Source organism: Schistocerca cancellata, chromosome 2 (genome assembly GCF_023864275.1).
Source record: "Schistocerca cancellata isolate TAMUIC-IGC-003103 chromosome 2, iqSchCanc2.1, whole genome shotgun sequence".
NCBI classification, from domain to species: Eukaryota; Metazoa; Arthropoda; class Insecta; order Orthoptera; family Acrididae; genus Schistocerca; species Schistocerca cancellata.
In genome coordinates this window covers 648,611,085-648,624,541 of record NC_064627.1, presented here as the reverse complement: position 1 = coordinate 648,624,541, position 13,457 = coordinate 648,611,085, and the positions used below count along the sequence as shown (strand labels likewise).

Here is a 13,457-nt window from a genome sequence, read left to right as displayed (position 1 = left end):
GCAGCCCCTGTATGTGTACTTTCATGTTCACCCTTATCAAGGCATCTCCTGTATGTAATTACATGTTTATCCAGGCACCATTTCTCTCTCTCTCTGTCTTACAATTTCAGCATTCGAACATGGCTCATTTTAGCGAACTGCTTTCTATAATTCAACAGTTTGCTTAAATCAGTTAATTTACTACAAGTGCCTTGACATAGGGTAAATCAACCATTATTTTTTTTCTCACTACCTCTCCATTTTTGTTACTCATTTTCTTCTCCAGCAGAAAAAGAATTTGTGTATATTGTTGGCTGAAATAATTACCAGAATTTTCCTATTGTTCTCATTTGAACACTTGTTTACTGTATCTGGTAAATATAAGGCTTTTATTTGTATTTAGAGCAGCTTATAATAAACTACTTCTTTTTACTGTTGCATATACATAAATTTTGTTGCTATATTTTGGTTGATCTAACATATCAACAATGACTCACATTCAACTGAATGGCATTTTGTCATGTGCCTTTTAATGGGTATAAAAACAGGAACTGTTTTTGACAGAATTTCAATTCTTAAGACAAATAACAAAATTAAGGTGATGAGATTCTAGAACTTTAAAGAAGTAAACATGAAAGACACACAGGCATTTACTGTGTATTTACACATTTGGTTCATCAAAACGTCTCGTATAATTTTTAATCATTTTGTGTGTTGTATAAAATGTCCATAACAATGAGACAGAATGGAAAAATTTCATCATTTTTTATTCAAAAATAATTTGTCGTTCCAGATAAAAATAATATCACAGAAATATACACTTGAAAAATCTTACTTTTTTAATGTGCTATGTCATATCTTTTTTAACAAGTAATAAAAAGCCTACTGCTGTCTCCATATAGAAACATTGTCAGTACCTATTATCAAAAAGAAACCACAACACAAAATCTTATGTTCATGTTTTTTAGATCTAGCCTAAAGCTTTAAGTCTTGTGGCAAAACTACTGACAAACATACAACATAACTGCATACAATATTTGTTATTACATCATACAGTAAGAGTCAGATTTCCAAGTACAGTTTATCTCGTATAAATGTATGAAACAGCAGCAGACCTTTAAAACAAAGTCATGTCTGTACTCACAAGTTGTTTTACAAACAAGGCAAAATGTTACAGTATTATCAGTCAGATTTAAACTGATTTTCAGTCAACAGTGAGTAATATGCCTCATTGGCATGCGAAGAGGATTGGCCTTGATACATATCAAACTTAACAATCAATACTGAATAATTCTGTTCCCTTAAAATCTAAATAACTGAATATGTTTATCGATCCCTAGCATTAGCAACAATTTCACAGGGAGTCTTAATAATGAAACAGGTAAAGAAAAGAAAATGAAGATCATATCAACTGTATGTGTCAACTGATGTAAAATGGGATGTTATGCCAAGTAAAACAGACCCAACTTTAAAATACAATAAACACTGTTGAATATAAAATATCACAGAATGTATCTTTTACTTTTTTCTATCCAAGGCCCTAGGAATAAAAACCATTCAATGACAAAGAATTCAGAATTTATGTCTTGCAAGTTACTGAATATTTCATATCACACAGCAAAAAGATAAAATTAACAAAAATTTATACAATGAAGTTGCACATAATACAATTTTGGTTAAGAGCTAGTAACCAACATGACCTACCAGACTTCTGTTAAGCAATTTATCACTCTAATGGTAGTAAATGGTCATTCAGACAACAGGATGCAGAGTCTATCACGGGCTTAAATAAATTTTTGAAGAAATAAATGGAAAACTTTAATATCATCTCTTATTGTTATCATGAACATGAATGTAAACAATGTAACAAAGTTATTAAATACAGTGGTAACTGTAGAAGAGTCAAGAACCAAACCATGTACGTGACTCCTCGGGGAGGTGGTTGTGGGAAACGGTAGAATGAGACATGCTTACTAGTGCCTTAATGCCTTGTTCAGAAACACTTTTGATTCTGGATATTTATTCCAAATGGATCTTACACGAGGAACTGCATATTTACCAAAATCTGAAACCCACAATGCTCAAGACTGATTCATAGTGCCAAAAGAGATAGGCATACACACAATGTATAGCTTCTATCCATCATCATTGCAAACATAAAAATTACATAAAGAGGTTCTAAGTTAGATGTGAAACTTTACTACTACTCCAAGCAATTAACTGATATTTATTTATTTGTTTTTTTTTGTTTGTTTTTGTTGTTTTAGCTCACTATCCCAGAACAGTTGTTAAACTTCTACTGCTATTTCAAAAGAAATGTTTCTAAAAACAAAATCAATAATAATTTCCAAGCACATACAGTTAACGAAATTTCTTTCTGAGCAGATAGCAGTTAAAAGCACTTACACAATACTCCAATACCATATTAGACATCAAGCAATTAAGTGTCACAGTGTCACATAAGCAACTACACTGATTTTTTGAATGTATATGGCCTTTGCAGTACCCCTGAATCACATTTTGGATGGCAGTTATATATTACACAAGTATTTATACCTATGTGCTTTAAGTCATTGACCACAGCAACTACCAACAACAAATAAATTGTGTACAAAGACGAAAAAAATTCCAATAAGCACGTAAATACGTGCAAGATGTGCTCAATACTAACAGTATTATGTTCCAGTAAGTTTGTAATAAACAATTTGTGCAGCAATTGTGAATGTTTGGTCATGATCTCTCTCTCTCTCTCTCTCTCACACACACACACACGCACACACACACACACACACACACACACACACACACACACACACACACACACACACACAGAGAGAGAGAGAGAGAGAGAGAGAGAGAGAGAGGTTGGAATATGAGATAAAACAGTGATAAGAAATTAAGTTCGTGGAATGAGAATATCCACTTCAAAGTAAAGACTTTCTTCTAACTTCAAGCTACATGCAGCAAAAATGTGTCAAATATTCATCACAACTGTCTTGCAGAAAGGTGTATCTAATGGAAACAGTGTGAGAAATACCATAAACATAGCATACTGTGCTGAACAAATCCATGTCACAAATTATTTTAGTGCATATTTCAGATTTACACTAGAATATAAAATAAAACTCTCACCAACACGACATCTCAACGTGAGAGATCCAGTTTTGTGTGTGTGTATGTGTGTGTGTGCGCACGCGCCTTACACTATCCATCCTTGAATACGGACTGAGTAAATAACAATTCCTCCAACATTTGGTTTACATATTTTACTAACACAGTGCAACAACATACATAAAATAAATAGTTAATTTATAAACTCTATAAATTACAAGTAAAGTGTTTGTACAAAACACACATTAATATTTAAAAATATCTGGTCTGAAAATTAATGCAAATACTAACATTTGCAGCTATATTACATGTAACGTCATTTTGTATTCTCATATAAATCTGTTGTCAACTTTAGCAGTTATACTTGCGTCAGATCTTGGTCTGTAAGTCAAGACTACAATTAAAAAAACTAAAAGCGCTCTCTAAGAGCCAAGTCCCTCGCATATCTAACAATTAGTATTTCATTACACTGTAAGCACAGCTCACTGCACACACAAACAAATAATTATTTTCTGGTAAACTGAAAGTGATGCATATTTGTAAATAAATTCACATATGTTGCCTTTTACAAATATAGTTAGAAAATTGTTATACAATAAATTCAGTTCTTCATAGAAAAGGATTGCTGGAATGGCCAGCAGGCGTTGGACTAGTTCCAAGCTGTAAAAAGAAGGAATACATAATGCCAATGATAATAATAAAACAAAAAACAAGTACAGAAAAAATTACAAAAGAATGAAAAATTTGTGGCTCATATTGTGACCTAGACAGCACCAAAGAAAATCAGTGTCATTATGCGTTATAAGAGCTTCTTGGTCCAGTATTATGCCAGTGTCTTCTTGCTAAATTCATTATTATGAAATTAATATTTAAAACTTCACAACATGTAACCATTATTAATTTTGTCAACTGAATGTAAAAGAAAAAAAACCAATGTCACAGATATATTATGACACTAATATGAAATTAAGTACTCATCATACTACCCCCTATCACCATATTTTTATTTAATGTGTGCGTGTCCATGTGCATTCTACCTGGACCACCTCCTCGCAAACCGACCCCCCCCCCCCCCCCCCCTCTGCACACATTACAATGCTCAACTACTACTTTGTGCATTTAATATCAGTATCAGTTTAGATGAAGACAACCACATACCCACATACCTAAAAGGAGAAAACAAAAAGGAAAGAATGAGTGGATAAATAAAGGGAAAAGTACAAACACACAAATAAATGGAAAGATAAAAATATCTCTCTAAGTAAGGAAATTTCATTCCAAAGGCAGTGATATATTTGACTGCAGCTTTGGATTTATTTGATCGTTATTAATACAAGATTAATTGAGGTTTTTATTGCAAATTATAAGACTGTTTAGCTTTATAGTTGCCCAGAGGAAATTACAGCAATTGGAAACCAGAAAGCTGAAATCTTACCCCTTATTTAAAAAATCTTTGCAAGACTCTTGGAAGGGACAAATGCCCAGGCATTGATGAAATACCAGCAGAGATCTTACAAGCATCAAGTGAAAATGTAGAGCAAGAACTACACAACCTCATCGATGTAATTTATGAAAACAGAGAAATTCAATCAAATTTCAAAAAGAACGTAATTATTATGTCTCTGAAAGATTTATGAGACAGTATAGATGAAAATTAATATGCAGTAAGTCTACTATCCCAGATGATGTAAATATTCACACAAGTATTTTACTGAATAATACAAGACAAAACTAAACGGAGTGTAGGAGGGGACCAATTTGGTATTAGGAAAAGTAGGGTCACTAGAGGAGCAATGTTAGCACTACTGCTAATAATGGCAGATTTTTGGGAAACAAAATGTTTTCCATTCTTAGGAGGTGTCAGCTATAGGTATAGAAGGGTAACCTATCCTCTAAATAGGAAGCACAATGAAGTAGTCAGAACTATCTTTAACAATCCAACAGCCCACAAACACACATAAATGTTTTTCATCCTTGGCTACAAGCACCCCCAATCTTTACAATAATGCCACTGAAGAGACTTCAATGCTTTGAAACAAATGACTTGTCACTGAAGATAAAAAGTTCAGCAACAACATTAGAAAGAATATTCATATTTTGCAGAACAGGCAGTTACTAACATGTGAAGATGAGCTGTGGTCAAGGCTCAAACATACTATAAATAGTGCTCTATGAGAATGAAACTGTTAGGGGCCCAACACAGTTGTCCAAATACAGGGTGATTCAAAAAGAATACCACAACTTTAAAAATGTGTATTTAATGAAAGAAACATAATATAACCTTCTGTTATACATCATTACAAAGAGTATTTAAAAAGTTTTTTTTTTCACTCAAAAACAAGTTCAGAGATGTTTAATATGGCCCCCTCCAGACACTCGAGCAATATCAACCCGATACTCCAACTCGTTCCACACTCTCTGTAGCATATCAGGCGTAACAGTTTGGATAGCTGCTGTTATTTCTCGTTTCAAATCATCAATGGTGGCTGGGAGAAGTGGCCGAAACACCATATCCTTAACATACCCCCATAAGAAAAAATCGCAGGGGGTAAGATCAGGGCTTCTTGGAGGCCAGTGATGAAGTGCTCTGTCACGGGCTGCCTGGCGGCCGATCCATCGCCTCGGGTAGTTGACTGTTTATACCAACGTTTAATACACCACCTATCAGGAGGTTTAACACCATACGTCGTTCGAAATGCACGCTGAACAACTGTCGTCGATTCACTTCTGCCGTACTCAAAAACACAAAAAGCTTTCTGTTGAGCGGTCACCATCTTAGCATCAACTGACGCTGACGCCTAGTCAACAGCGCCTCAAGCGAACAAATGTACAACTAAATGAAACTTTATAGCTCCCTTAGTTCGCCGACAGATAGTGTGCTTAGCTCTGCCTTTTGTCGTTGCAGAGTTTTAAATTCCTAAAGTTGTGGTATTCTTTTTGAATCACCCTGTATTTCATTTTTTCTACTTACATTTGACAAGTCAATTATAGTTACATTGGGACAGTTATACAGCTGATGTTCCAGACACTAATGTCACATGATATAGGAAATATAACAATATTATCTATCCAATTAAATAATTTTATAGGAAATGTTTTATTCAGAACCAGAGTCCAGAAAAGTAGAATAGTGTAGCATATATGCAATTTATTCTTTTGTGTTTGAAATTCATACAAGTAGAAAAGTAGGTATTTCTCTATTTACAAATGTATTTGATACCAATCTATACTTTTGAATAATCTGGAACATTGTGGAATTACGGGAAAAGCTCATGTATGTTTAATTTCATACTTAGCAAGTAAGATGCAGAAGGCTGCCTCCACTGTCATCAAACAGGGGACAGATTGGAATCTCAATAGGGTAGTGGTAAAGTGGGTTCACCACAGGATTCTATTAAAAGACCACAGCTTTTTTTAATGTACATCAATTATCTATCATTAAACATAACAGACAACTCCATTTTTTCTGTGTTTTGGGCAATACAGGTCTCATTATAAAGGGATGGAATGGAATGTGAATGACCAGCAAATAGCGTAGTGAGTAATGTCCATTCCTGACTTACAAAGAACATACTGTCACCTAACTGCAACAAAACAGCGCATACAGTAGCTGACAAGAAATTCTCATGAAAGTGCAATATTACCACGACAGGGTGATCAAATAATTGGCAAAGACACTCTAAATTCTTAGAAATGACTTAGATGAAAACAATTACACAAAAACTATAAAAACAACTATTGTCCTTGACACAGAAAAGCAAAAGCATGTCTACTTTATTTTCACAGTACTATCTCCCAAAGTAACATATTTTGGAGTAACTCTATGCAATCACAAAGGTATTTTTAGCCAAGGAAAGATCAGAGATAACAATTTGTGGCATTAATTTACACATCGAACGTAAGTTTATTGTATCTATAAAACACAAAAAGGAATTGTACCACCCACTCAGTGAACACTCTACAGAGAAATAATCTCCACTTGGATAACGACAGTACAGAAAGCTGTGCACTGTTTTGAAGGTTCCATGTTCAGCAAATTTCCTGCAGAACTGAAGAATGTGAGAGAAATCCTAGACTTTCAAATTGAAATTGAAAGCATTCCTTGTGGTACACTCATTTTATTCTGTCCAGAAATTCCTACCGATAACTAGAGCTCTTCACTGCAATGTGTCACTCAGTTGTACATGCTACTTCAAGTCCTTTTTTTCCACTCTCAATTTATTTTTAATCTTTTATTCTCATTTTGTGATTACATAGTTCCTACTTCTATAACTACATAGCTCTGGCTCACACTGATCCACAGAACTTGTAAAAATAAACAAACACTGATTGTGTATTATTTCTTACTGAAAAATGGTGATAAAGTACACTAACATATTATACAGATATAGCTTCTCTAAGAATTGAATGAAATCTCTCAGTATGGTACTCCCATGATCATCTTCAATCCTAAATATATAATAAATAACTGTAAAAAGAAAATGGGGTCCCGAGTAAACTGGATGTAACACAGGCCTTACAACAATTTTTATTTAAATATTTTTTTCCCTTTCAAAGATGATCTAGGGGTGGGGAGATTACTTTTCCTATCTCAAAAAATGGCTCTAAGCACTATGGGACTTAACATCTGAGGTCATCAGTCCCCTAGAACTTAGAACTACTTGAACCTAACTAACCTAAGGACATCACACACATCTATGCCCAAGGCAGGATTCAAACCTGCAACCTTAGCAGCTGCATGGTTCCAGACTGAAGTGCCTAGAACTGCTCGGCCACAGTGGTCGGCTCTATCTCAAAACACAGAACACAAGATCTCAATTACTCTGTATGCTGAAAATAATGTGGCTTTTCACTGGTAAACATTGGGTCCCATTTTGATTCTGAAAGTCAGATTTAATGCTGAATGAAAGAAAAATAGTTAGTTAAACTGAAGAAGATAGGAATGAAGGAAGCATAGTGATTATCGATCCATCAATATCAAGGTCATTAGACAGAGCACAAGCTCAGAATGATTCAAGGATGGGGAAAGAAATCTGCGGTGTCCTTTCAAAGCGATGTAGGGAAATCCTAAATCTGGATGGTTGGACGCAGGTTTGAATCACCATCCTTCCAAACGCCAAGTCCAGTGTGCTAACCACTGTGCCACCTTACTCGGTTTACACTGAAGAGTCAATTAACTATTACATCTGGAGGCAGAAGCTTTAGTCCGTGATTAAATGCTATCAGAATTTAAGCTAGCACAACGAATTTTATATGAAAGTTTTATAAATTCTTGTCTGATATAATTCTATGTAAAATAAGAAAGGAATTAAATATGTTCTCCTTCCAGGGCTGAAGTCATCAGTCCTCACTTTATTTATTTACTCAGTTTCAGTATGTTAAGTCAATTCAGAAAAATTACACATTATCAATGTGGACTATAGCAGTCATGTTTAAATCTTTTTCACTGGAGTGGTCATACAGTACTAAATAGCATACAAAATGTCAGAAACTAAAGTTTGTCTAGTGCAGACGTGTTTCTCATTTGGACATTAAATATCAACTGAAAGATTCCATATACACTTCTTTTCCTGCACTATAGTGACAGCTGTTCTCCTGCACTTGTCATTCAAACATGAGCGCAAGCTGAAAAGTAATGCCTCCAAATTTTTTTACATGAAAATTCAAAAGCATTTTAAATAAAATAAACATTATTAACATTCTACATCTTTATTTTTCATGTCTACACATTTGCAGTTCTCTGCTGCTAGAGGGCTCCGAATTGTAGCGTCTAACATGGTGGTGTGTAACTGAAAATCGAACACTCTACAGTGATTATATTAATGAACAGGTCTCTCATTGGGAGAAATGTGTGTTATCACGGTGACTATGCTGAACAGACATACAGATCAATTCTGTTTGTAGAAAGCAGAACATGCAATAGATATTAACTAGTAGCAAGAGCACCCAAATTGTTTGTCATGAAATTTCTCAAGCATTTTGCCAATCACAATGAACCTAAGATGAGTTGCACCCATATTGTGCAAACTGTTTTCTTAAACAATTCTTCTAGTAAAGTGTATCACACTTTGTATTCTAGTATGTCTAGACCTAATTGCCAATCATATAATTAATAATCTGCCCTTTTTCTCTGTTTTTATTTGTAGTTGCAGGTTTTTGAGGGCCTTCACATGAATCATCTTTCAATGGTCCGTATGTTTACTGCTGAAAATGTGGACGCAGACCCCTCAAAAATCTTCACCAACCATGTTGATGAACTTACATTTGAGATACACTGCTTACAATAAATAATTTTATGGCAGTGGAGTATTCCAGTTAATCCATTTGCATTATACACGGACAATACGAACTATTTAAAAAGTCATACTTACAAAGGTATCCTACATATCGAATGGATTTTTAACTTTCATTACTGTGCAAGAACAACAAAGACAAAATTTTATACCTATCAAAGCCACCTCTCTCTGCCAGTGTGAGAAATTTTCACTTTGCCCTCGTAGAATTTGTACAGAAACACAAAAATGTATTAAGCAAGAGAACAGTGTTTAATTTTTTATGGAAATAAAATTGTACTGCTGAAGTTAGAAGAATGATGACTGCCATACCTCTTGAAATGTTCGAAGCAAAAAGTTAATAATACTTACCACAAATGGGTTTCCACTTGGTGGAATAGGCTGCCAGGCCTTCGCTGGAAAATTCATAGACTGACTAGTGGGAAAAGCCACAGCAGCTACAGGTACTTGAGAATGGAAGCTAGCAATACCACCATTTGGAACCTGTCCATTTGGCATGCTGTTTGCCCCTGCACTCCAATTTAAAGTATCTGAAAAGTATAAATACAAACTATACATTGGCTACTGATTTGGGATTCAAATAGCTAGCTTTCATACCACTGACTACCTTCAGGATAAGCAGCATCCTATGTCTGACACACACATGAATGATGCTGAGTCAGAGATAGGTACAACAAAAAGATTTTCATACTTAACGCTTTTGGCCAATGGCCTTGTTCAACAACACACACACACAAATGCAAATCACACATATGACTGCAGTCTCAGGCAACTGAAACCACACTGTGAGCAGGAGCACCAGTGCATGATGGGAATGGCGACTGGATGGGGGAAAGGAGGATGCTCGGATAGTATGGTGGAGATGGCAGACAGTGAAGTGCTGTGGATTGGGCGGAGGGCAGGGGAGAGGGGGGGGGGGGGGGCAGAGTAGCGGAAAAGGAGAGAAAGAGAGAGAAATAGATAAAAAAATTAAATTAAAGAAAAATGATTCGGTGTGGTGATGGAACAATGGCTGTGTAGTGCTGGAATGGGAGCAGGGAAGTGGCTGTCCTCACCCATTCGGCCCCTTCCCCGCTCCTATTCCAGCATTACACAGCCGTCATTCCACCACACTCAGTCTTTTTTATTTATTTATATTCTCTCCTTTTCCGCTACCCCCCCTCCCCCCCCCCCCTGTCCTCTGCCCCACCTCCAGCACTTCACTGTCCGCCATCCTCCCCACCCCAGCCTCCTCCTTTCCCCCACCCAGTCACCATTCCCATCATGGACTGGTGCTGCTGCTCGCAGTGTGGTTTCAGTTGCCTTAGACTGCAGTTGTGGGTGTGAGTTGCGTTTGTGAGAGAGTGTGTGTGTGCGCATGCGTATGTGTGTCTCTTGTTTACAAAGGCCATTGGCCAAAAGCTTGAAGTGTGAAAATCTTTTTGTTGTGCCTATCTGTGACTCAGCATCTCCGCTATATGTAGCAACTTTCCTTCTCATAATGTTGTTACATTCCATCCTGGATTTCCCAACATTTGAAGAATATGAATGAGGTACATCTTAGTACGTACAATGAGCATTAACAAGTCAGAAATACCTCAGTGCCACATTTAGTGTTAATCATGCATTGTGAATGCTGAACATATCAGTTATCTGCTGTCTGATAAGATATATAGTGGTTGAATTAATGATATATTCTATTTCACAGTTTAGATCTCTCTTTTTTACATCAGTACTGAACCTCTCACACTGAAAGTTTTTCCAAAATAATGTTTATTATCTGCTCCTATTACATTGTCTAATATTACATACAATAAACACTTTTCAAAAAAGTTGAGCTGTTCTTGTTAAATATCTTACAGTACCAAATCATGACATAATTTTAGCACTCTGAATGTATGATATATTCTATTTCACAGTTTAGATCTCTCTTTTTTACATCAATACTGAACCTCTCACACTGAAAGTTTTTCAAAATAATGTTTATTATCTGCTCCTATTACATTGTCTAATATTACATACAGTAAACACTTTTCAAAAAAGTTGAGCTGTTCTTGTTAAATATCTTACAGTACCAAATCATGACATAATTTTAGCACTCTGAATCCTTTAATGGATTCTTCATATAACAGAAAAGCAGCAGCAATAAAAATGATGAGTGATGTATGCCAATATTACCACCTCTAGAAGTCCAATAGGAATAGACAGGTTAACAATTTGAACTTACGAATATTTATAGTATACAGCTGAGTTATATAACCTAAGACGTGTGTGAATTTGAAGTAGGATGTAATTTATGGAACTCTGGTCACACAAAGTAAGTGTGATCATTTTCTTTACAAGGAAGTCTTACATAAAATTAATTTCTGCCTTTCATTTTAAATGCTTCAATATCTGTAGATTCATTAACTAAAAAATGGGGCAGAGGACTAGAGTACACAGTAGTCAACAAGTAATGGAAAGGCACGTTATCAACAGCAAAGTGTATTCAGGCAAAAACTCTCATCTCCATTAAAAAAATTCATCCAATTTAAGAAGCAAGAGAGGAGGGGTATGTGGGGAGGGAGAGTTGGAGTGGATTAGAGTGGAAGAGAGAGAGAGAGAGAGAGAGAGAGAGAGAGAGAGAGAGAGAGAGAGAGAGAGAGAGAGAAAACCATTGTTACATAAAACTGCAGGTCAAATATGTAGTATTTCAGTGCTGCTGTAAAATAATTCTACTGTTACATGGTGAATTCAAAGAGTACAGGCCGTTTGCTTATATAGTAAAACCCCTGTTTTGCAGTTTTCAGTGGACTGACCCAAGAAACTGTAAGATGTAGGAAACTGTAAAATACAGGAAAGCACAGGAAACACAACACATGAAAAGGAATAAATCACTTTTACTGTCATTGTCTCTATATTGTTCAGAATATGAAATTAAAACAACTTAAATTATGTCTATTTAAAAAAAAATCCGATATAAATAATGTTTTTGTTTCTTTCTAACAGCAATCAGCTGTACTTGTCTTCCACAGTACACGAAGTATCAATCACAAAAGCAGTGGCTGACACACAAACATATGCGTGTGTTTCCCCCTTTGTTCCAATCATGTTCAATGGTGTAAATCAAACACAGTAGCAAAAGTCTTTCATGAAACCACATTGAAAAAAATATTCGTGTTCTAATGATAATTACCAAAAATTATAGTAAATGAAAATTGTAACACATTATTGGTTAAAACACTGAAGTTCGCAGTCTTCGTAAACAAAGAACAATTGGCACGAAATCGACAACTTGTTGCCAACAAGGTGGTCACTCGGTTCACAGTTGTCCTACGTGAGAAAGAGAGCAAAATTGTCGTCATGTCACAGTGCATTTTCAGGAGGAAAGTTTACGTCTGACATCAGGTTGTATCACCCTAAGACAGTGCACCTAGTATGGATTAATGTGTTTCACATGGAAGTAACAACGATTTGTGAAAGCCCATTATAGAGATGGCCGTCTTCACAGGCAATGTGTATTTGTATAAATGACTAAAATTAAATTAAAGCTGTTGCTATACTACACAATGAGCAGAAGGAATGTTGCTATTACAGCCACTAGCATCAGATCATGATTTCCATTAAGGCAGTGGCTCACTACACATTCCCACTCTTCCAAATACTGCAAATCTGTATACTAAAGATGGCTGTGACCCAACACACCGACAATGAAAATCTTGCTTTCCGCACTAACGCTATATTACACAATCAATAAATTCGTGTATAGTCTGCGTTTTCTGCTTTGTTCCACGGTTCACGGAGCAGGAATATGATGCACTTTCTGCAGAAATCTGTATGAAAATCAATATTCAAGGTTGAGATAATGTCAAAGAAAATTTAAAATGCGGGAAATGTTGCAACCACAATCACTAATGATGGGAAAGCACTGTAATGAAAGAAGAGGGGTTCTGTTGGAAGCAAGAAAAATAAACATAAAAAGCAGGGACAATGTAAAATGTGGAAACATAAAAAAGGGGTTTTATTGTATTTAAATGTTGGAATCTCCAACCAAAGATGTAGAAATGCAGTTTGATCTACTGATTGTTTAGAAATCATTGTTCTGAGTCAGTAGTT

The 13,457-nt window shown here is 35.6% G+C and overlaps 1 protein-coding gene across 2 annotated transcripts in view; it reads right to left on the bottom strand.

Annotated features, from left to right (window-relative positions):
- Nucleotides 1–729: 729 nt before the first annotated feature.
- The window catches only part of LOC126162324 (arf-GAP domain and FG repeat-containing protein 1), a 97,071-nt gene continuing 84,343 nt past the window's right edge, over nt 730–13,457 (bottom strand). For both annotated transcript variants that reach the window (XM_049918750.1, XM_049918751.1), the window contains 2 exons: nt 9,735–9,913; nt 730–3,750 (listed from right to left, as the gene is read on the bottom strand). In XM_049918750.1, the coding sequence (XP_049774707.1) occupies nt 3,700–3,750; nt 9,735–9,913 (230 nt within the window). In that variant the 3' untranslated portion in view covers nt 730–3,699. The remainder of the gene's footprint in view (nt 3,751–9,734; nt 9,914–13,457) is intronic.